At 43.0% G+C, this 21,473-nt stretch overlaps 1 protein-coding gene across 1 annotated transcript in view; it reads left to right on the top strand.

Annotated features, from left to right (window-relative positions):
- Positions 1-535: 535 nt before the first annotated feature.
- Positions 536-21,473, top strand: part of LOC139367220 (extended synaptotagmin-like protein 2b) — a 55,751-nt gene continuing 34,813 nt past the window's right edge. Inside the window, exons 1-7 of the mRNA XM_071105434.1 lie at positions 536-1,207; positions 4,665-4,706; positions 5,764-5,898; positions 6,184-6,260; positions 6,440-6,512; positions 9,051-9,140; positions 18,331-18,386. Of these exons, the coding sequence (XP_070961535.1) occupies positions 800-1,207; positions 4,665-4,706; positions 5,764-5,898; positions 6,184-6,260; positions 6,440-6,512; positions 9,051-9,140; positions 18,331-18,386 (881 nt within the window). The 5' untranslated portion in view covers positions 536-799. The remainder of the gene's footprint in view (positions 1,208-4,664; positions 4,707-5,763; positions 5,899-6,183; positions 6,261-6,439; positions 6,513-9,050; positions 9,141-18,330; positions 18,387-21,473) is intronic.

Here is a 21,473-nt window from a genome sequence, read left to right as displayed (position 1 = left end):
GGAGCTGCCTTGACCAACAGTTCCCTGATGGAGTAGAAGTTGACGTTTATTGTCAGGAGTCTTGACCTGGAGGCAGAACTGAGTGATTTCCACTTAGGCCAGCTGCAAAGTCAGAATTGGCTATATTGTAAAAATGTATGAAAACTAAAATGTCTAAAATGTCTTCATTGTCAATTAATTAATTAATTGTTAATTGTTAGGTATTATGGTTAGCAGTGTGGTTAAGGTTAGGGTTAGGTTTAACACACAGGAGGTTGGTGACACCTTAATTGGGAAGGATGGGCTCATGGTAATGGCTGGACTGAAAAGACATAAAGCACATGGTTTCCATGTGTTTGATGTCATTCCATTTACTTCTCCTAACTAGTATTATGAGCCGTCCTCCCCTCAGCAGCCTCTACTGGTTTAACATCAGATGTTCTAACTTTGTGGCTGTGCCAGCTATTGACCACTGTGAAAAACTGCCTCCAGAATAATATTCATGACGAAAAACGTTAGCCTGAGAAGGAGTACAGAACGCGAACGTGCGCTGAGAGAGGAGCACGTGTGTTCGAAGAGTGAGACTGCAGTAGTTATGGCAAATGGACTACACGAACTCAACTCGGTATTAGGGAAGCAAGCAGGACAAAATGGGTTTGGATGCGGGTGAACTAACATGAGCGTAATCTGGGGTTGATAGAGGGTCTTTGCGCTCTGCGCAGGAGGTTGAACATTGGTGATAGTTTAATCAAGAATAGCAGAAGCCTCGGTTTAGGTCTTTACTCTAAAATCCATCAAAACTGTGGGCGCAAAGCAAGGAATGTCAAGAGACAGTATGACGGCAGTACGAGGTGCCCATGCACCAAACGGGAGCTCTGCTGGATCAAAGGAGAATGGGCAAAACGCACCGAGCCATGTTCACGCCGAACCCAATACCAATGTCGTTCCACCAGGAGACATCGGCAATGACACGTCTGGGTCGTCTGCGGGTGACCTAACCCAGACATGGATTCAGTTTACGAAGACATTCGTGCTCATTTTCCCCATATATGTTTTGGGATATTTTGAATTTAGTTTTAGTTGGCTTCTAATAGGGCTTGTGATATTTTTCTGGTGGAGGAGAAACACAGGAGGCAAGAACACCCGAATGTACAGAGCCTTGGCATTCTTTGAACAAGAGGAGAGAAATGTCCAACAAAGTCTGACATCTTCTGATTTGCCATCATGGGTAAGATTAAGATTACTTTATAAAGGTGCCTTGGATACTGTAATTGTGCATACAATATTCTCACTATCCCACTGTTAAATGAGTCACTCTGGATTATTATAAGACTACTACATTTGGTATATTCAAATGTAGAAGTCATATAATTATCCAGAAAGTTTGAAGGTGTTTTTTCTAATACCCAAATAAGCCTATTGTGTAGGCTACAGCACGTGACTAATCACTTTTTAGTTTCTTAGAAAACCATCACCTGATCAGTGTTGACATGTAAAGCTCTGATCACGCAGCTGTCCCCAGCAGTGACATTAGACTAAGCCCCCCCCCCCCCCCCCCCAAATACAGCATGGCACAATGGTAAACTGGACACCGGGATGGGAGAGACACGTGTCCCAGAGGAACCCTGTTATTTTAAGACACATTGCCGTGCCACTGTTGTGGTAACTAACAACACTTTGCATGCATTATTATGCCTGACAGATGCACCCAGTCTAACCTCACTTATTGTTAGCCTGGTCCCAGATCTGTTTGTGCTGTCATTGGCATGACAGTGAGTGACAAGGACCACTCTGATGGCATAAACAGACTGGATGGCATAAACATAAACAGTCTAGCTAAATGTAGGGCCCTACGATAAACCCTACAATAATGCCATCTGACCCAAGTTGAAGACTAGGCATATACTACTAGGCATATACTACTAGGCATATACTACTAGGCATATACTTGATGACAAGAGAATATTATTTATAATGTCTGTGCTTCTGGAGATCTGTTGCTCAGCAAGTGTCTAACTAGGACAGTCTTTAGTTGTTGTCTGTCTCTTCTGCCCTTTCAGTTGACAAGGTGACTACTAATTTGGTTAAGGGGAAAAACATGGGGTTACATGACCAATTTTCACCCTATTTTTATCCTAAATGTTTGGCATTGTCACACTGTGTCATGCCTTGTGGCTTCGTTTCCAAGACACAATTTTCCACAGGGCTCTGTAAAAATAGTCCTTATGGGCACCTTATGGGCACAGAAGCCTGCTGAAGGTAGTGTGATGAACTAGATCGGAAGGTCTCTCGAAAGATGATTTAATTTAGAAGGAAATTAAATGTCTGCCTCAGAGCTGCTCCACACAGGGAGCTGCCAGCAGCATCGATTCAGCGAGTCAGTATATTACCGCTTTCTCATCAGAATTCACTAGTCACTACTGTGCTGTGCAGTGCTAAACTGTGCCTAGCAGTACTGAGCTGGACTGGCTGCACTGTGTTGTGCCCTGTTCTTGGCAGGCTGCCATAGGCACGCCTCAGGTACTGAAGGAGAGACTGACCGCTGGTGCTCAGCTGCCTCAGTCTGGACACTCCCAGCTAGTCACTCAGACTGAGACGCTGAAACGTGTGTGTGTGTGATTGTGTGGATTTTTGCGATTAACGTGTGTGTTACTTCCTTTTATTGTATAGAAATGTATATTTTTGTATCTACAGGGCTCATCTGTAAAATAGACCTTGGTCTCAGCGTGACTTCCCTGTCAAAATAAAGGTTAATTAAAAAAAAATGTAATCTGACACTTGGGTTGTGTTTCTGAAGAGAAGGAGCAGAAGGGGCAGGAGGATAAGGAGGTATCTGAAACAAGGAGCTATACAAAAGCTTCCTGTCCTCTGGGAGATACACTCACTCAGACAGAGTTGCTCTTCCACCACACTGTGAAATACACCTATTCCCTATGTCAATAGGATGATCTAATAAACACAAAGGTACAGTAATAGTTGCCCACCTCCTTGTCAAGATAGTATAAGTATAATGTGTTCTAATCCTGCTCTCTTGATTGGAATCGAAATCCACAGTCCGCAATCTCCACATTTGCGCCCTTAGTTTAAGTGCACATACTGTACCTTTGAGTGAGTGGAAAGGAAAGTGTAGATCATGTAAACACAGCAGTGTAACACATCATCTATAAACATTGCTCTATAGGTTTGTCCTAGAGACAAGTAGCAGAACAGGAAGAAATATGCTGTGCTCTCATACATAAATAGTGAATGCCCGACTGCTCCTGTTTGTTTGGGAAATAAATCTGCTGTGAGTCAGGCCAGTGCTTAATACTGCCTACACTAAAGTAAGATGCTGCTGCTTATTCTGTCTCCTATGAGACACAAGCACCAAGCATCTCAAGTTAGCTACCGTTCGGGAAAACAAGTAAATCCTTTCCCTGAGTCACTTAAAGGGATAGGATACATTGATGTCCACTCTAATGGAGTTTTATTCCTTCAGGTGTGTAATGTTATTCAGTACATGCAGTACATCCATCATGCTTCCAAAGCATTTCTATAGTTATATAACAGCATCTCTATTCAATTCACTTAAATGGACAGTACTGGATTTTAAATTACATATCCATTTCTGTTGTGAGGCATGATGCACATCCATCCTCTTGACACTTACCCAGTAATTTGATATCACTCCTAATTTATTCTTTGAGTAAATTATGTATCCGCAAGGCTCTATCCCCTGCCCGCTATTTTGTGAATTGGTTGCTTTACAGTATATGTCAGGTTAATGGAAACCCTGTCAACTTGAGTGCTCCTGATTGCATAACAGCCACACTTGTGGCTGGTAAAAACGCTAGGCCTGAATCTGTCAAACCCAGCAGCAGTTTATCTCCCTACTTCCCATTCCTCTCACTTTCTGAGCCTACGCTCCTCTATGCTGTCACACTAATGCTGAATCAGCGCTTTTCTGACCTGAATTAGCATCACAGCCCCCTGTAGCTGTCGCATTCAATGTTGTTGCCACGGCTACACCTCTAGTGCCACCTCTCCCAAGAGGATAACACATGACAGCACACTTCCTCTGTGTTGTTCTGAAAAGGCTTGGCCGAGTGGCAGCCTCTATAGAAACATTTTGTTTTTAGACTATAATGATTGTAGGCCTATGAAAAGTGGTGTGTGTGTGTGTGTGTGTGTGTGTGTGTGTGTGTGTGTGTGTGTGTGTGTGTGTGTGTGTGTGTGTGTGTGTGTGTGTGTGTGTGTGTGTGTGTGTGTGTGTGTGTGCGCATGTGTGGGTACAGTATGTGGGCTGTGTGGGCAGTATGTATGCTCAGGGCTCTCCCACTGATGCACAGCGCATACTGTGTGCAGTATTCAGTGGATAGCTCTAGCTACAGTACTGTTATGTCTTTGTAATAGCCAGGAGGGTTCAGGCAGGCTGCATCCCAAATGGCACCCTATGCCCTATGGGCCCTGGTCAAAAATAGTGTACTATAGGAATAGGTTGCTATTTGGGACACAACACAGGCTGCAGACAAACTGCTGCTGAACCTAGGCAGAATATTCACCAGCTATTTAAGTTAAAATAACAATGCAACAATGTGGTTGTTACGATGGAATCAGTATGAGTACTGGTACTTGAAAATGGGAAAATAAGCATGTAAACAGTAACAATACCAAGACCCATTGATGTCTCATTTTCTTCCTTTTAGGTCAACTTCCCGGATGTAGAAAGAGTAGAGTGGCTGAATAAGGTAAAATAACAACAACAACAAAAAGAACATAGTGTGTCAGATGTTCCACTTCTAATTTGATGAAGACCTACTTTTTCCCTGCTGGGTTTTGCGGTGTAGATACCACTGGAACAGTATCTGTACTGTAGCCCCTCCCTCCCTCACTGCAGCGCTGTAAATATAGATATACTGGGATGTACTGTACCCTGCCGTGGGTTGAACCACACAGCTGCTCTATTTTTGCAGCGTACTCTATGCATAAATCAGGAAATCAATCAGATGTTAGAGTCTCTTAAAAGGGCAATCTGGTCACCGTGCCACTGTTTTTGGTAAACAGCTAAGGGATAGGGCTGGAGAAGTGTAAATGCTCTCAAATTCCTAGACGGATCTATCGATAGAAGGACTGACCATCCATGAGATACAAATCATAGTTTTAACCATGCTTTGAGGCTATACAGTGTTTGTTTACACTCATTGTTTACAAACAATGGAATAAAACTTAGATTTTGGGTTCTGATGGGGAACTACAGTTGAACTAAGCTCAGGTTCTATTCTTCACGGAATCAATGGTTATATAATATATATTTAATTTAAAAGTCCGATATTAGATGTAGCGACTGCAGATTGCCGCTTTAAGCCGTTCCATAAGGTAATGACCTGAAAACGAAGTTTCAAATATTTATTGTGTTACACATCATGACCGAAATAAAACACGTGGTGATTGAAATTTCATAGTTGAGTTTCACCAGTATTATAGAACTGATGAGACAATTGAAATGCCTTCGCATCACTTTTAGAATATTGCTGGGCCAGTTTTCACAAGGCGTCTCAGAGAAGGAGCGCTAATCTAGGAAAAAGGTCCCACCCATCTTATTTCATTATGATGGAAAGGCAAGACTGATCCTAGATCAACGCTCCTACTCTGAGACACTTTTTGAATATGTGCCCCGATATTGAAGAATGAATTCAGTGAATTCACTCTGCTTCCTAAATGTTATTTTATGACTCATTGGATGATGGTCAGAATGTGCGCCCAGTGTCAACTCACTCATCCGTTCTCCTCCCTGTGGCCCTGCAGACTGTGAGACAGATGTGGCCGTATATTTGCCAGTTCGTAGAGAAGCTGCTCCGCGAGACTATCGAGCCGGCTGTGAAGGGAGCCAACTCCCACCTCAGCACCTTCTGTTTCAGCAAGATTGACATGGGGGACAAGGTGAGCATCAAGACTTATCAGCAGGAGTCTCTACCAAACCCTGCCTTATGCTTACTGTTTATGGGATGTTTTTCAACTGTTCAACTAACTGCTGCACTTTTGCTATTGGAGGGCAAAAGGGCACGAGCATCCCTAGAAGCCCTTTCTGTTCACGTGACTGTGGTGGATGGGGTGTTTGCTTAATAGCTTCCAGGAAGGGTCACAGAGTAGTGGCGAAGTTCATGCTGGGTAAAACACAAGCGTGAGGCCCGGTGGTGATGTCATTTGTCTTGTATTTGTGTTTAGCCTTTGAGGATTAACGGGGTCAAGGTTTACACAGAGAATGTGGACAAGCGTCAGATCATCATGGACCTACAGATCAGGTGACCAGACTGACTATCTCTATTTTGGACAGATTTTTAACCTTTGGCTTGTCATAGAATGTACTGTGTGTAGTAAGTCATGTGGTTTACTTATTTGTTATTCAATTACACCAACTGTACATGAACACTTTCATGTGATTTTTGATGATGCTGATAATTGTGTTTTTTTTTCCCTTCAGTTTTGTTGGAAATACTGAAATTGATGTGGACGTCAAAAGGTACTACTGCAAAGCTGGTATTAAAAGCATACAGGTAATGTAGACATTCTATTTCATAGGAATGTAAAACCCCAGGAGGGGGGACTGTTTTTGTTTAGTTTTTTTTAACAAATACACTTCACTTGCAGCTGGAAATGGACTATAAAACTCTGTAATGGTTGGTCTGATTGTCGTTTCTGCCACTAAAGACCTGTTCAGAAGAGTAGAAGATGGTTAAATTCAAAGTAATGTTGTGAAATCATATTGCAGTTACTTTATTATGCCCGCTTGCTCAACTTGTTTTTCATTGCAATGACTTGCAAGCAAAATACCATGTGATCAGTGACTGTGTGTGTGTGTGTGTGTGTGTGTGTGTGTGTGTGTGTGTGTGTGTGTGTGTGTGTGTGTGTGTGTGTGTGTGTGTGTGTGTGTGTGTGTGTGTGTGTGTGTGTGTGTGTGTGTGTGTGTGTGTGTGTGTGTGTGTGTGTGTGTGTGTGAGAGAATAGAGGGTAGAACAAAACAAGTGTTTATATGCCATTGGCCATTGCATGGCAGCAGTGAAACATAGCTGGCAGGAAAATATATCAATCTGACTAAGATCTGTTAGTAAGGAAAGTCCTATAATACCAACCTGGACTCAGGGGTAGACGTAACATAGTACATGTAAATCCGTGACACCCCAATTAGTATGGTGCTTGCAACGTCGGGGGTGTGGGTTCAAATCCCATGAGGGACCAGTATGGAAAAATATGAAAATGTATACACTTACTACTTAAGAGCGTTTGCTAAATGACTTAAATGTAAAATGTATTATATGTTCCATTTCGTATAGTATGTATTAATTTGTATGATATGTTACGCATTGCAATTCAAACAATATGTTACGAATTGCAATTCATACAATGTGTTACTAATTTGCAAAACGTATGATATTTTACAAATTCTCATTTGTTTTGGCTAATTTTAGCTAGGTGATTATGGCTAGCTAGGCTAGGGGTTAAGATTAGGGTTAGGAGTTAGGTCATGAACCATCAAAATCATTTTTTTCATGAAATGTGATTATATTTGAAGGAAACTAGTATGACGACCAAAGTATGAAACATTTATTTTAGTTCTACATTGATAAAGTTTAATCTTTGACCCACTGGTCCCATCTCCCATGTCAAACAGTTCAAATCAAATCAAAAGTTGGATTCATTGTTAAGGTGACATCACCTTACCTCTCTTTTTAATACACCAATAATAACATAATGTTCTCTTATTTAATTTAAATAAGTACAGCCTCATAACCAACATTGGCTAAGGCATGTTTGTAGAGGGGCGGGGTTTATATAGCTAGATTGCTACTTTGACTGTAGGGTGTCAGCAATCATTTAAAAAATAATTATAATTAAAAGTTTACCCTATTCATCTATGGCAAAGACATTTATATGTTTCCCCTTCCATCTGTGTCTGGTGTTAGCTAGTTACTGGCTTGTTCTTCAGCCAGCGTGGAACAAAAGGGGGGAAGGGTCGTTCAAAACTGTGACGCAGTTGTCAAGTCAACACATCCATCAGTGCTGCTGTGAACCACCTCACAAGAGACGTGCCAAATGGGAGATGTGTATATATTAAAAAAAATGCATATCAGTGATGCAATTTCATTGTCGTTCAAGTTGCTTTGTGTATCACCAAATTAGTTTGAGATGATTTTACTGCAACACTGCTCGCTGCATCCAAGTTGCTTGACATAGGCATTACAAACACTGTCAGTCAAGGTGAGCTCATGAGTATAAGCTCCCTGACCACTCACCCTGTCTTTTCAAACTTCCTGGTAATACTTTTCAGAATTACTGTTCAGGACCTTTAAGGTTTGGATTTGGAGAAGGGTTAGCTAACATTCTAAGTAGTTACAAAGTAGCTAAAACGTAGTAAGTAGTTGCAAAGTTACTAATTAGTTCAAGTGCAAAAGTTGTCCGTGATGAAATTCCTACACGCAACCTTTGGGTTGATCGACATTCGCGTTGTACTCCTCCACCCTGACCAACCACCCCACTTTAGTTTTTGCCTTAAGTAAACTTCTGTCTCATGTAACCATACCAAACGTAACATATTATACTCATTTGATGGCCCGGATTTACGTTTACTATGTTACATCTAGTGTATGAGACCAGGCTGACTATACCGAACCAGCTCCGATTTCTCATACTCACAGCACATCATATAGAGGTGTTTGGAAACACCATGCTTATGATTAAAACTACCACTTCTTTTTGTGTGAATTTTTTATTAGTCAACATAATAATAAATCAGCACTTAAACAACCTGCTAGTCTTTGAGAGATATTATTAGCTCAATATTTGTTTAGTAAGTTAAGGATGACATAACATAACTGCTCTATGTTGGCCTGATAATAATGACAGTGAGGGGGGCCATCTTTGTAATGTCCAAGCCTCCGCTCTGGAATGTTCCCAAAGAGCTTATTAGGTGGGTCAAGGACCTGCAGAGTGTTAGTTCCATGATACTGAAAGCTACCTTAACATTGTGTCTTGTGTGTGTTTCTGTTTTATCTCTGCGAGCGTGTTTGTCTTAATGCCTCTTTTGTGTTTCACAGCTCCATGGAGTGTTGAGAGTAGTCATGGAGCCGTTGCTAGGTGACATGCCCCTTGTCGGAGCTCTGTCCCTGTTCTTCCTGAAAAAACCTGTAAGTTCTAGTACCTTGAACACACTTCCTCTTTCTACCATTTGGATTTCAGGCCACTTGCATCGTCATCTGCTAACAGGACAGTTGTTTGACTATGTATTTTATCACTGTCTTCCTTCCTCTAGTGCTGAGCCTCCAGGCCCCTGTTCTGCCTAAACATTTGGCCGATTTAAGTCAAATACCAGTCCCCAGTGGAGACACTGGAGCCTTAAATAGACACAGATCAGGCTAGTCCTACTTTGGTGGATTTCTTATCACTGCCTACACCAACCTCAGAGCAGACAGCAGAGAGGGGAAGCAGGAGGAGAGTGTGTAGTGGTTAGACTGTAAATCACAGTGTTGTTACATGGTGCCGTGAGAGCAGACCACAAACTCTGGAACAGCAACTCTTGGGCATGCTATATATATCTCTGTTATCTGTCATCCTAAAAATGGGAAAACAGCTATGCACATTTTATAGAGGAAATGTTGAGGTAAAGGATAAAAAGTATTGCAAAGATCATAAGTGATCCTCTTTTCATTGATGTAGGGAGACAGACTGTATACCATATTCTCCAGAATGCATCACAGTGAAAGGGACAACCCTTTATTCTTTTTATTTATTTATTTATTTTTATGTCATTTTTTTGTGGTATCCAATTGGTAGTTTACAGTCTTGTCCCATCGCTGCAACTCCCGTACGGACTCGGGAGAGGCGAAGGTCGAGAGCCGTGCGTCCTCCAAAACACGACCCAGCCAAGCCGCACTGCTCCTTGACACAATGCCCGCTTAACCCAGGAGGAAACACCGTACACCCGGCGACCGTGTCAGCGTGCGTTGTGCTCGGCCCGCCACAGGAGTCGCTAGTGCGCGATGGGACAAGGACTTCCCTGCCGGCCAAACCCTCCCCTAACCCGGACGACGCTGGGCCAATTGTGTGCCGCCCCATGGGTCTCCCGGTTGCGCCTAATACAATTGTTGTAGACCTTACAGTGAAATGCTTACTTACAGGCTCTAACCAACAGTAAAGTAAGTAAAAAAAAAAAGGTATTAGGTGAAAGATAGATAAGTAAAGAAATAAAAACAACAGTAAAAAAGATATTGAAAAATAACAGTAGCAAGGCTATAACAGTAGAGGCTATATACAGGCTCGGTTAGTTGGACTGGCCTTTCATTCACCTCCTGAAATGGTTCGATCTTGACTGCCAAATAAAACAAAACATTCTGACACAACTAGGAGACCATATTAGGCGAAGCCCTTGTCCGTGACTTGCTGCCAGAGAGAACTGGAGGGAAAATGCCCTTAGAAAGGCTACTCAAGATCAGTAATGCACAGCTGCAATGCACAGTCCCTGTGTATGTGGTCTCAATGATCCTCCATTAGTTGATAAATGTTTTGCTTGGAGAAGAAGCTCTAGTTGCCCCACAATGTACAAAAAAAAAAAATGCTGGGTTAAAAATAACCCAGCGCTAGGTAAATAGTGGACAGAACACACGTTATTTTGTTTCAGCCAGTTGGGTCACTTAGTTGGGTCATTTTCTTTGAAGACTGGAGGTGTGGATAATAGGGGTGTGGCTTTCAGATAGTAGTTTTTGGCCGTTCGTGAGAGTAAATGTCATTCCGTTTGATTTGTTGTACTGTATGTTAAGGTTGAGCACTGACACGTTCATAGTTTTAATGAGGCTTTCACAAGACTATGAGTTCCCCACTTTATAATCTTTATAATCTTTAAAAAAAAAATATCTTATTAGGTTTATGTTCAAATATGTAATGTGAAAAAATATTTTACAAATTGAAATGTAAAACTTAACATGATGAACAGGAATGCCATTTACTCTCACTGGTGTCCAAAATGAAATATCTGAAAGCCATGCATATATGTCACATGCTTCGTAAACAACAGGTGTAGACTAGAGGTGAAATGCTTGCTTACGGGCCCTTCCCATCAATGCAGAAATAGAAAAATATATATACAGTGCCTTGCGAAAGTATTCGGCCCCCTTGAACTTTGCGACCTTTTGCCACATTTCAGGCTTCAAACATAAAGATATAAAACTGTATTTTTTTGTGAAGAATCAACAACAAGTGGGACACAATCATGAAGTGGAACGACATTTATTGGATATTTCAAACTTTTTTAACAAATCAAAAACTGAAAAATTGGGCGTGCAAAATTATTCAGCCCCTTTACTTTCAGTAAAGAGAGCATCATGAAGAACAAGGAACACACCAGGCAGGTCCGAGATACTGTTGTGAAGAACTTTAAAGCCGGATTTGGATACAAAAAGATTTCCCAAGCTTTAAACATCCCAAGGAGCACTGTGCAAGCGATAATATTGAAATGGAAGGAGTATCAGACCACTGCAAATCTACCAAGACCTGGCCGTCCCTCTAAACTTTCAGCTCATACAAGGAGAAGACTGATCAGAGATGCAGCCAAGAGGCCCATGACCACTCTGGATGAACTGCAGAGATCTACAGCGGAGGTGGGAGACTCTGTCCATAGGACAACAATCAGTCGTATATTGCACAAATCTGGCCTTTATGGAAGAGTGGCAAGAAGAAAGCCATTTCTTAAAGATATCCATAAAAAGTGTTGTTTAAAGTTTGCCACAAGCCACCTGGGAGACACACCAATCATGTGGAAGAAGGTGCTCTGGTCAGATGAAACCAAAATTGAACTTTTTGGCAACAATGCAAGAGATTATGTTTGGCGTAAAAGCAACACAGCTCATCACCCTGAACACACCATCCCCACTGTCAAACATGGTGGTGGCAGCATCATGGTTTGGGCCTGCTTTTCTTCAGCAGGGACAGGGAAGATGGTTAAAATTGATGGGAAGATGGATGGAGCCAAATACAGGACCATTCTGGAAGAAAACCTGATGGAGTCTGCAAAAGACCTGAGACTGGGACGGAGATTTGTCTTCCAACAAGACAATGATCCAAAACATAAAGCAAAATCTACAATGGAATGGTTCAAAAATAAACATATCCAGGTGTTAGAATGGCCAAGTCAAAGTCCAGACCTGAATCCAATCGAGAATCTGTGGAAAGAACTGAAAACTGCTGTTCACAAATGCTCTCCATCCAACCTCACTGAGCTCGAGCTGTTTTGCAAGGAGGAATGGGAAAAAAATTCAGTCTCTCGATGTGCAAAACTGATAGAGACATACCCCAAGCAACTTACAGCTGTAATCACAGCAAAAGGTGGGGCAAACAGAGTATTAACTTAAGGGGGCTGAATAATTTTGCACGCCCAATTTTTCAGTTTTTGATTTGTTAAAAAAGTTTGAAATATCCAATAAATGTCGTTCCACTTCATGATTGTGTCCCACTTGTTGTTGATTCTTCACAAAAAAATACAGTTTTATATCTTTATGTTTGAAGCCTGAAATGTGGCAAAAAGTCGCAAAGTTCAAGGGGGCCGAATACTTTCGCAAGGCACTGTAATAGAAAAATAGTAACACGAGGAATTCATACACAATGAGTAACGAACGATAACTTGGCTATATTCACGGGGTACCAGTACTGAGTTGATTTGCAGGGGTACAATAGCAGCAGTGTATGTGAGTCAAAACAGTTTGTGCAAAAAGGGTCAATGCAGGTAGCTGTTTGATTAACTATTTAACTAACTATTTAGCAGTCTTATGGCTTGGGGGTAGAAGCTGTTCAGGGTCCTTTTGGTTCCAGACTTGGTGCATCGGCACCGCTTGCTGTGCGGTAGCAGAGAAAACAGTCTGTGACTTGGATGGCTGGAGTCTTTGACCATTTTTAGGGCCTTTCACTGACACCGCCTGGTATAGAGGTCCTGGATGGCAGGGAGTTCAGCCCCAGTGATGTACTGGGCCGCACAAACTTTTCGAGGATTTGAGGGCCAATGCCAAATCTTTTCAGCCTCCTGAGTGGGAAGAGGTGTTGTTGTGCCTTCTACACGACTGTGTTGGTGTGTGTGGACCATGTTAATTCCTTATTGATGTGGACACAGAGGAACTTGAAGCCCTTGACCCCTACCAAATCCCAACCCTAACCTCCCCATACCCGTATTTGGACACTGTGCTAACAAACCTTCAAACAAGCTTCAATGCCATACAACACTTATTCTGTAGCCTCCAACTGCTTTTAAATGCTAGTAAAACTAAGTGCATGCTCTTCAACCGATTGCTGCCCGCACCCTCCCGCGCGACTAGCATCACTACTCTGGACGGTTCTGACCTAGAATATGTGGACAACTAGAAATACCTAGGTGTCTGGTTAGACTGTAAACTCTCCTTCCAGACTGACATTAAGCATCTCCAATCCAAAATTAAATCTAGAATCGTCTTCCTATTTCGCAACAAAGCCTCCTTCAGTCATGCTGCCAAACATACCCTCGCAAAATGGACTATCCTACCGATCCTTGACTTCGGCGATGTCATTTACAAAATAGCCCCGAACACTCTACTCAGCAAACTGGATGTAGTCTATCACAGTGCCATCCGTTTTGTTACCAAAGCCCCATATACTACCCACCACTGCGACCAGTATGTTCTCGTTGGCTGGCCCTCACTTCATATCCGTCACCAAACCAACTGGCTCCAGATCAACTATGTCTTTGCTAGGTAAAGCCTCACCTTATCTCAGCTCACGGGTCACCATAACAACACCCACCCGTAGCACACACTCCAGCAGGTATATTGCACTGGTCATCCCCAAAGCCAACACTTCCTTTGGCCGCCTTTCCTTCCAGTTCTCTGCTGCAAATTACTGGAAGGAATTGCAAAAATCTCTGAAGCTGGCGTCTTATATCTCCCTCTCTAACTTTAAGCATCAGCTGACTGAGCAGCTTACCGATCACTGTACCTGTACACAGCCAATCTGTAAATAGTACGACTACCTCATCCCCATATTATTACTTACCCTCTTGCTATTTTGCACCCCAGTATGTCTACTTGCACACCATCATCTGTACATCTATCACTCCGGTGTTAATGCTAAATTGTAATTATTTCCGCCTCTATGGCCTGTTTATTCCCTACTTCCCTACTCTTCTACATTTGTACACACTGTACATAGATTTTTCTATTTTTTTTATTTTGTGTTATTGACTGTACATTTGTTTATGTGTAACTCTGTGTTGTTTTTGTCGCACTGCTTTGCTTTACCTCGGCCAGGTCGAAGTTGGCCTACCTGGTGAAATAAAAATAAATAAAAATGAAAGTGATGAGCTGTAGTCAATCAACAGCATTCTCACGTAGGTATTCCTATTATCCAGGTGGGAGAGGGCAGTGTGGAGTGCAATAGAGATTGGGTCATCTGTGGATCTTTTGGGGCGGTATGCGAATTGGAGTGGGTCCGGGTTGTCTGGGATGATGGTGTTGATGTGAGCCATGACAACCTTTCAAAGCATTTCATGGCTACAAATGTGAGTGCTACGGGGCAATAGTCATTTGGACAGGTTACCTTGGCATTTTTGGGCACAGGCACTATGGTGGTCTGCTTGAAACATGTAGGTATTACAGTCTGGGTCAGGGAGAGTTTGAAAATGTCAGTGTAGACACTTGCCAGCTGGTCAGCGCATGCTCTTGAGTACGCGTCCTGGTGATCTGTCTGGCCCTGCAACCTTGTGAATGTTAACCTGTTTAAAGGTCTTACTCACATCAGCAACGGAGAGCAAGATCACACAGTCGTCCAGAACAGCTGGTGCTCTCATGCATGGTTTAATGTTGCTTGCCTCAAAGGCATTTAGCTCGTCTGGTAGGCTGGCGTCACTGGGCAGCACGTGGCTGGGCTACCCTTTGTAATCTCTGATAGTTTACAAGCCCTGCCCCATCCGATGAGCGTCAGAGCCGGTGCAGCAGGATTTGATCTTAGTTCTGTATTGACGCTTTGCCTGTTTGATGGCTCGTCAGAGGTCGTAGCAGGATTTCTTTATAAGCATCCGGATTAGTGTCAAGCTCCTTGAAAGCAGCAGCTCTAGCCTTTAGCTCAGTGCAGATGTTGCCTGTAATCCATGGCTTCTGGTTGGGATATGTACAGTACCAGTCAAAAGCTTGGACACACCTACTCATTCCAGGGTTATCTGTCTCTCTTGCACTGTCACTTCCTCTTTCAAGTCCCAGGGTTTAAGGAAAGGATTTATCTCTGAATCAGAGAGGTGTGGGGGGCTGTCTTAATTGACATCTAGCACCTGGGGAGCAGGTGTTGTTGGGGTGGTAACTGCCTCTCTCAAGGTCAGAACAGCAGATTTTTCCACCTCGCCAGCTCTGGGATTTGAACCAGCAACCTTTCGGTTACTGGCCCAACACTCTTAACCGCTAGGCTACCTGCCACCCATGGTCTAGGGCCTGGTTCAGAGTAAGCAAAATGTTCAGAGCTGCCGACTCGTTGAAGTAGACATTGTCATCCAAATAAAACCTCAACTGATGGTTAAATTTACCCATGTTTGGATAATCAGGTTATTTTCAGGAGGCGTGGCGTATTGATGGCTTGGCTTTCCAATAGTTTTTTTGGGCCACCGGTGAGGGTAAATGTAATTGCTGTTCATCAAGTTAAGTTTGTACACTGCAAGTTTAAATATTCCTTCAATATTTTTACACATCACATATTTTAATATAAATGCAATAACATTATTACTTAAACATTATAACAAAGTAGTAGCTACCAATATTGAGATATGCATAGGCACTTGAGGAACTCATACTCTTGTGTAAACCTCATAAGAGCTACAAAAGTGTCAGTGCTTAACATGTAATAACAACAGAACATGAACCAGAATGACATTTACTCTCACGGGCAGACAAAAATAACTACACTGAACAAAAATATAAACGCAACAATTTCAAAGAGTTACAGTTCATTTAAGGAAATCAGTCCATATGTGATATGTTCATTTGGCCCTAATATATGGATTTCACATGACTGAGCAGGGGTGCAGCCATAGGTGGGCCTGGGAGAGCATAGGCCTAGACAGTTGGGAGCCAGGCCCAGCCAATCAGAAAGTTTTTCCCCACAAAAGGGCTTTATTACAGACATAAATACTTCTCACCACCTTCTTCCCCCCCTCAGACGATCCCACGTGAAGAAGCCGGATATGGAGGTCCTGGGGTGGGGTGGTTACACTTGGTCTGTGGTTGTGAGGCCGGTTGAACGTACTGTAAATTCTCTAAAACTAAGTTGGAGGAGACTTATGGTAGATAAATGAACATTAAATTATCTGGCAACAGCCCTGGTGAACATTCCTGTGCACAGCATGCCAATTGCACAGTCCCTCAACTTGAGACATCTGTGGCATTGTGTTGTGTTACACAACTGCACATTTTAGAGTGGCCTTTTATTGTCCTCCAGCACAAGGTGCACCTGTGTAATGATCATGCTGTTTAATCAGCTTCTTGATATGCCACACCTGTCAGGGGGATGGATTATCTTGGCAAAGGAAAAATGCTCATTAACAGGGCTGTAAACAAATTTGTGCACAAAATTTGAGAGAAATGTTTTTTGTGCGTATGGAGCATTTCTGGGATCTTTTATTTCAGCTCATTAAACATGGGACCAACACTTTACCTGTTGCGTTTATATTTTTGTTCTGTATGTTTGAAAGCCACGCCCCTACTAAGCCATGCCCCTACTAAGTCATGCCTCCATACTAAGCCATGCCTCCATAGCGCAATACCCCACATCAATAACCCAACAACCCAACTAAGTGACCAAACTGGCTTGGTCAAAATAACCCAATGTGTGTTCTGTCCAACATTTATCCAAATTGGATTGTATTTAACCCAGCACCTTTTTTTTTGCTGTTGTTGAATGTGCTCTGCCAATTTACTGCTACAGTACTTGCTGTATACGGCTTCTCTACTGCAGCACTGGTGAGACTCCGGCTTTTTTGGGTCTCAGCACCAGCGTTAAACACAAAATGCAACACATTTTGGCCAAGCACTGGTACCAATCCATGGAGATGCACCAAATGGCTACTTTGATTACCTTGCGGTGTTCCAATCGCTCCTTGCTCAAAACTATATCTGCTGCAATGTAGGCAACAGAGAGAGAGAGAGGGAGGAGGGGGACTATAGAAACGCATTGAAATTGATTCCTTGAGCCAAGAGACACGTCAGTGCTCCACATGAATAAAAAATACCTTTCGGCTTAGAAGTTACCACCAGTCCGACTCCTAGATTTAATATTTTTCTGGCTTAGCTGTGCTGTCTCTCCTTTACCAAATACGCGGTGTGATTTAAAACGCGCATTGTCCACCTTTGCTCTACGCAGCAATGTTAACAAGGTTAACACTTTATATCCACAGAACCTTTAGGTAAGAGACTTTCCACGGAATTATACAGTCCCTGAACTCAATAGACCCCGTGTGCATCCCAAATGGCATCATATTCCCTATGTTGTGCGCTACTGTTGACCAGGTCCCAAAGGGAATCTACTTAGAGAATAGGATGCAGTTTGGGACAACAGCTCCTGTATACAGACGTGGTTCCAGAGGATTGTTTTTGTAATAAATCTTTCAGCAGGTCAAGTGTTTGTCCAATCTGTGGCCTGGTATCTCTGGTGTCAGTGACCTGGGTATTACTCATATACATACTGTACAAGGCTGTGTGTCCCCATTTCAACAGTAGGCGAGATAAGAGACAGCTGAAACAAGTGAAACAATTAAGTACAGTATTTAACTATAGGGTAGCCTGGTGGAACCAACCTGATTCCGGCGTTCAACACACAATGGTGAACTTAGCCTGGTGGAAATAGCCTTTACCGCTAACTTTCGGGTAAAACTAGGGCACAATTGCAGCTAAAAACATGCTTGTGTTGACACGCCAGCTTGTCTTATTTTAGTGTGTAAAAAAATGTCAGGTTTCCTATGAAATTGGTTTATTTTAGCAAGAGGCAATGCAATTAGCTCCCTTGGCTTCTGTTTCACTTGGCTGCACTCTCCATTGCCAGAATGCTATCTTTTGTTTTTAATCATCAAGAGATTTGCACCAACACACTGTCACTCACTCGGATGACTGAGTCACATAACAATGAAGTTAAGTGCTTGAATCAATTAAGATCATTTATTTGATCTCCCTACTCCTTCTGGCTGGTGTCCCGCTCTGCATTTTTCCTTTTTTTATTATGATGGGCTTTGTAAAAAGAAAAGCACTGGTGTGGCAAATTAATCTTTCTAAGTACAGCATGTTCTTCCAGTTTCTAGACAGCTAAATCCTTTCTTTTGTTTTTATCTAGCTTCTGGAAATCAACTGGACAGGCCTCACCAATATACTAGACATTCCTGGGCTGAAGTAAGTAAACTGCGTCTCTTTTGTGCTCCAGCGTGAAGTTTCCCCAAGCGACAGGCCTAGGATCAGCTTCCCCTCCCCCAATTCTAACCACCGTTAGTGCACGGCAAATTCTCCAGAGTAAAAAAAACCCCACTGAGTGTAAGAAATGGACTGTATTTCTGATTGGAGTGAGAATGGGATGGCCTCCAATGGGCTTGATCACTTTCATTCTTTTTTATTTTGACAAAGGTCAGTCATCGGAGAACATTGAAGTAATAGTATGTAGTATGGTTCTAGGAACAAAGTAAAGAAGTGTCAGTTAAACCTAAATCCACAACAAGCTGTGATTACTCTGGCACAATTCATCAATACACATTTCCCATATAATGCTACTCAAAAGGGTGATCTAAGTAGCAATACTGAAATGGCTTAAACTTAAATGAATAATATGTCAAATGCTGACGCTAAGTAGCCATAGGCAAACAATAGGGCAGTAGAGCATCAAAAGAAAAGTTCAAGAACATTGTCTGATAACCCAGAAACTATAGAACAAATCAAAGTACATAGTAAGACAAACTCACTCACTTTCGTTCAATGACGCATACTGCTGATCCTCAGATGATGGCTGCTGTTCAATTCATTGTTTGGTGTGGTCAGGGAGGAAGAGGAAGAGAGAGGAGAAGGGTGCAATTGCGGCCTGCAATTTGGGGCGTTCCTGCATCTGCATTGATACATTTTTAAGCTAAGTCAGGAGGGTGGCGGGGGCGCTCCAGTACAGTAGATGGCGTTAATGCACAATAATGTTGGATGCCAGCGGCCGATAAACCCCACAGAAGAGAGGGCGGGGGCGACAACGGTAGCTAGCTAGCCGTACACCTGTAGGCAGTTTTCTTCGTCCCCGCCTGTTGGGCACTGTTTTCCCACAGTTCTGTTAACGTTGGCGATTGCAGGTGTTCAGCAGGTGGGAGTGAAGGACACTCTGTGCTATCTTAGTGGTTAAGGGCGCTGTACTGCAGCGCCAGCTGTGCCACCAGAGACTCTGGGTTCGCTCCCAGGCTCTGTCGTAACCAGCCGCGACCGGGAGGTCCGTGGGGCGACGCACAATTGGCATAGCGTCGTCTGGGTTAGGGAGGGCTTGGCCGGTAGGGATATCCTTGTCTCATCGCGCACCAGCGACTCCTGTGGCGGGCCGGGCACAGTGCACGCTAACCAAGGTTGCCAGGTGCGCAGTGTTTCCTCTGACACATTGGTGCGGCTGGCTTCCGGGTTGGATGCACGCTGTGTTAAGAAGCAGTGCGGCTTGGTTGGGTTGTGTATCGGAGGATGCATGACTTTCAACCTTCGTCTCTCCCGAGCCCGTACAGGAGTTGTAGCGATGAGACAAGATAGTAGCTACTAATTGGATACCACGAAATTGGGGAGAAAAAGGGGGTAAAATAAAAAATAAAAAAAATAATGGAAGTGTTGAGTCTGTGGAGCCATGTACAGTCGTGGCCAAAAGTTCTGAGAATACTGAAGTATAATTAAAAGCATTTCAGAAGTGTCAAAGGCTTTTATTGACAATTACATGACAATTACCCTTCTTTTTCAAGACCTCTGCAATCCGCCCTTGCATGATGTCAGTTAACTTCTGGGCTACATCCTGACTGATGGCAGCCCATTCTTGCATAATCAATGCTTGGAGTTTATCAGAATGTGTGGGTTTTTGTTTGTCCACCCGCCTCTTGAGGATTGACCACAAGTTCTCAATGGGATTAAGGTCTGGGGAGTTTCCTGGCCATGGACCCAAAATATCGATGTTTTGTTCCCCGAGCCACTTAGTTATCACTTTTGCCTTATGGCAAGGTGCTCCATCATGCTGGAAAAGGCATTGTTCGTCACCAAACTGTTCCTGGATGGTTGGGAGAAGTTGCTCTCAGAGGATGTGTTGGTACCATTCTTTATTCATGGCTGTGTTCTTAGGCAAAATTGTGAGGGAGCCTACTCCCTTGACTGAGAAGAAACCACACACATGAATGGTCTCAGGATGCTTTACTGTTGGCATGACACAGGACTGATGGTAGCGCTCACCTTGTCTTCTCCAAACAAGTTTTTTTCCGGATGCCCCAAACAATCGGAAAGGGGATTCATCAGAGAAAATGACTTTACCCCAGTCGTCAGCAGTTCAATCCCTGTACCTTTTGCAGAATATCAGTCTGTCCCTGATGTTTTTCCTGGAGAGAAGTGGCTTCTTTGCTGCCCTTCTTGACACCAGGACATCCTCCAAAAGTCTTTGCCTCACTGTGCGTGCAGATGCACTCACACCTGCCTGCTGCCATGCCTGAGCAAGCTCTGTACTGGTGGTGCCCCAATCCTGCAGCTGAATCAACACCAGGAGATGGTCCTGGTGCTTGCTGGACTTTCTTGGGCGACCTGAAGCCTTCTTCACCACAATTTAACCGCTCTCCTTGACGTTCTTGATGATCCGATAAATGGTTGATTTAGGTGCAATCTTACTGGCAGCAATATCCTTGCCTGTGAAGCCCTTTTTGAGCAAAGCAATGATGACGGCACATGTTTCCTTGCAGGTAACCATGTTTGACAGAGGAAGAACAATGATTCCAAGCACCACCCTCCTTTTGAATCTTCCAGTCTGTTATTCAAACTCAATCAGCATGACAGAGTGATCTCCAGCCTTGTTCTCGTCAACATTCACACCTGTGTTAACGAGAGAATCACTGACATGATGTCAGCTGGTCCTTTTGTGGCCGGGCTGAAATGCAGTGGAAATGTTTTTTGGGGATTCAGTTCATTTGCATGGAAAAGAGGGACTTTGAAATGAATTGCAATTCATCTGATCACTCTTCATAACATTCTGGAGTATATGCAAATTACCATCATACAAACTGAGGCAGCAGACTTTGTAAAAATGTATATTTGTGTCATTCTCAAAACTTTCGGCCACGACTGTAGAAACAGGAATAGTGTTCAATGAACACACAAACATAACAATGGTCATTATGGCAAAACAGTTCTATTTTTGTTTCATCAGACCAGAGGAAATTTCTCCAAAAAGTAGGATCTTTGTCCCCATGTGCAGTTGCAAACCGTATTCTGGCTTTTTTTATG

Source organism: Oncorhynchus clarkii, chromosome 15 (assembly GCF_045791955.1).
Source record: "Oncorhynchus clarkii lewisi isolate Uvic-CL-2024 chromosome 15, UVic_Ocla_1.0, whole genome shotgun sequence".
Lineage (NCBI taxonomy): Eukaryota > Metazoa > Chordata > Actinopteri > Salmoniformes > Salmonidae > Oncorhynchus > Oncorhynchus clarkii.
Note: the sequence above shows the minus strand (reverse complement) of the source record. Positions and strands in the feature narration are given on the sequence as shown.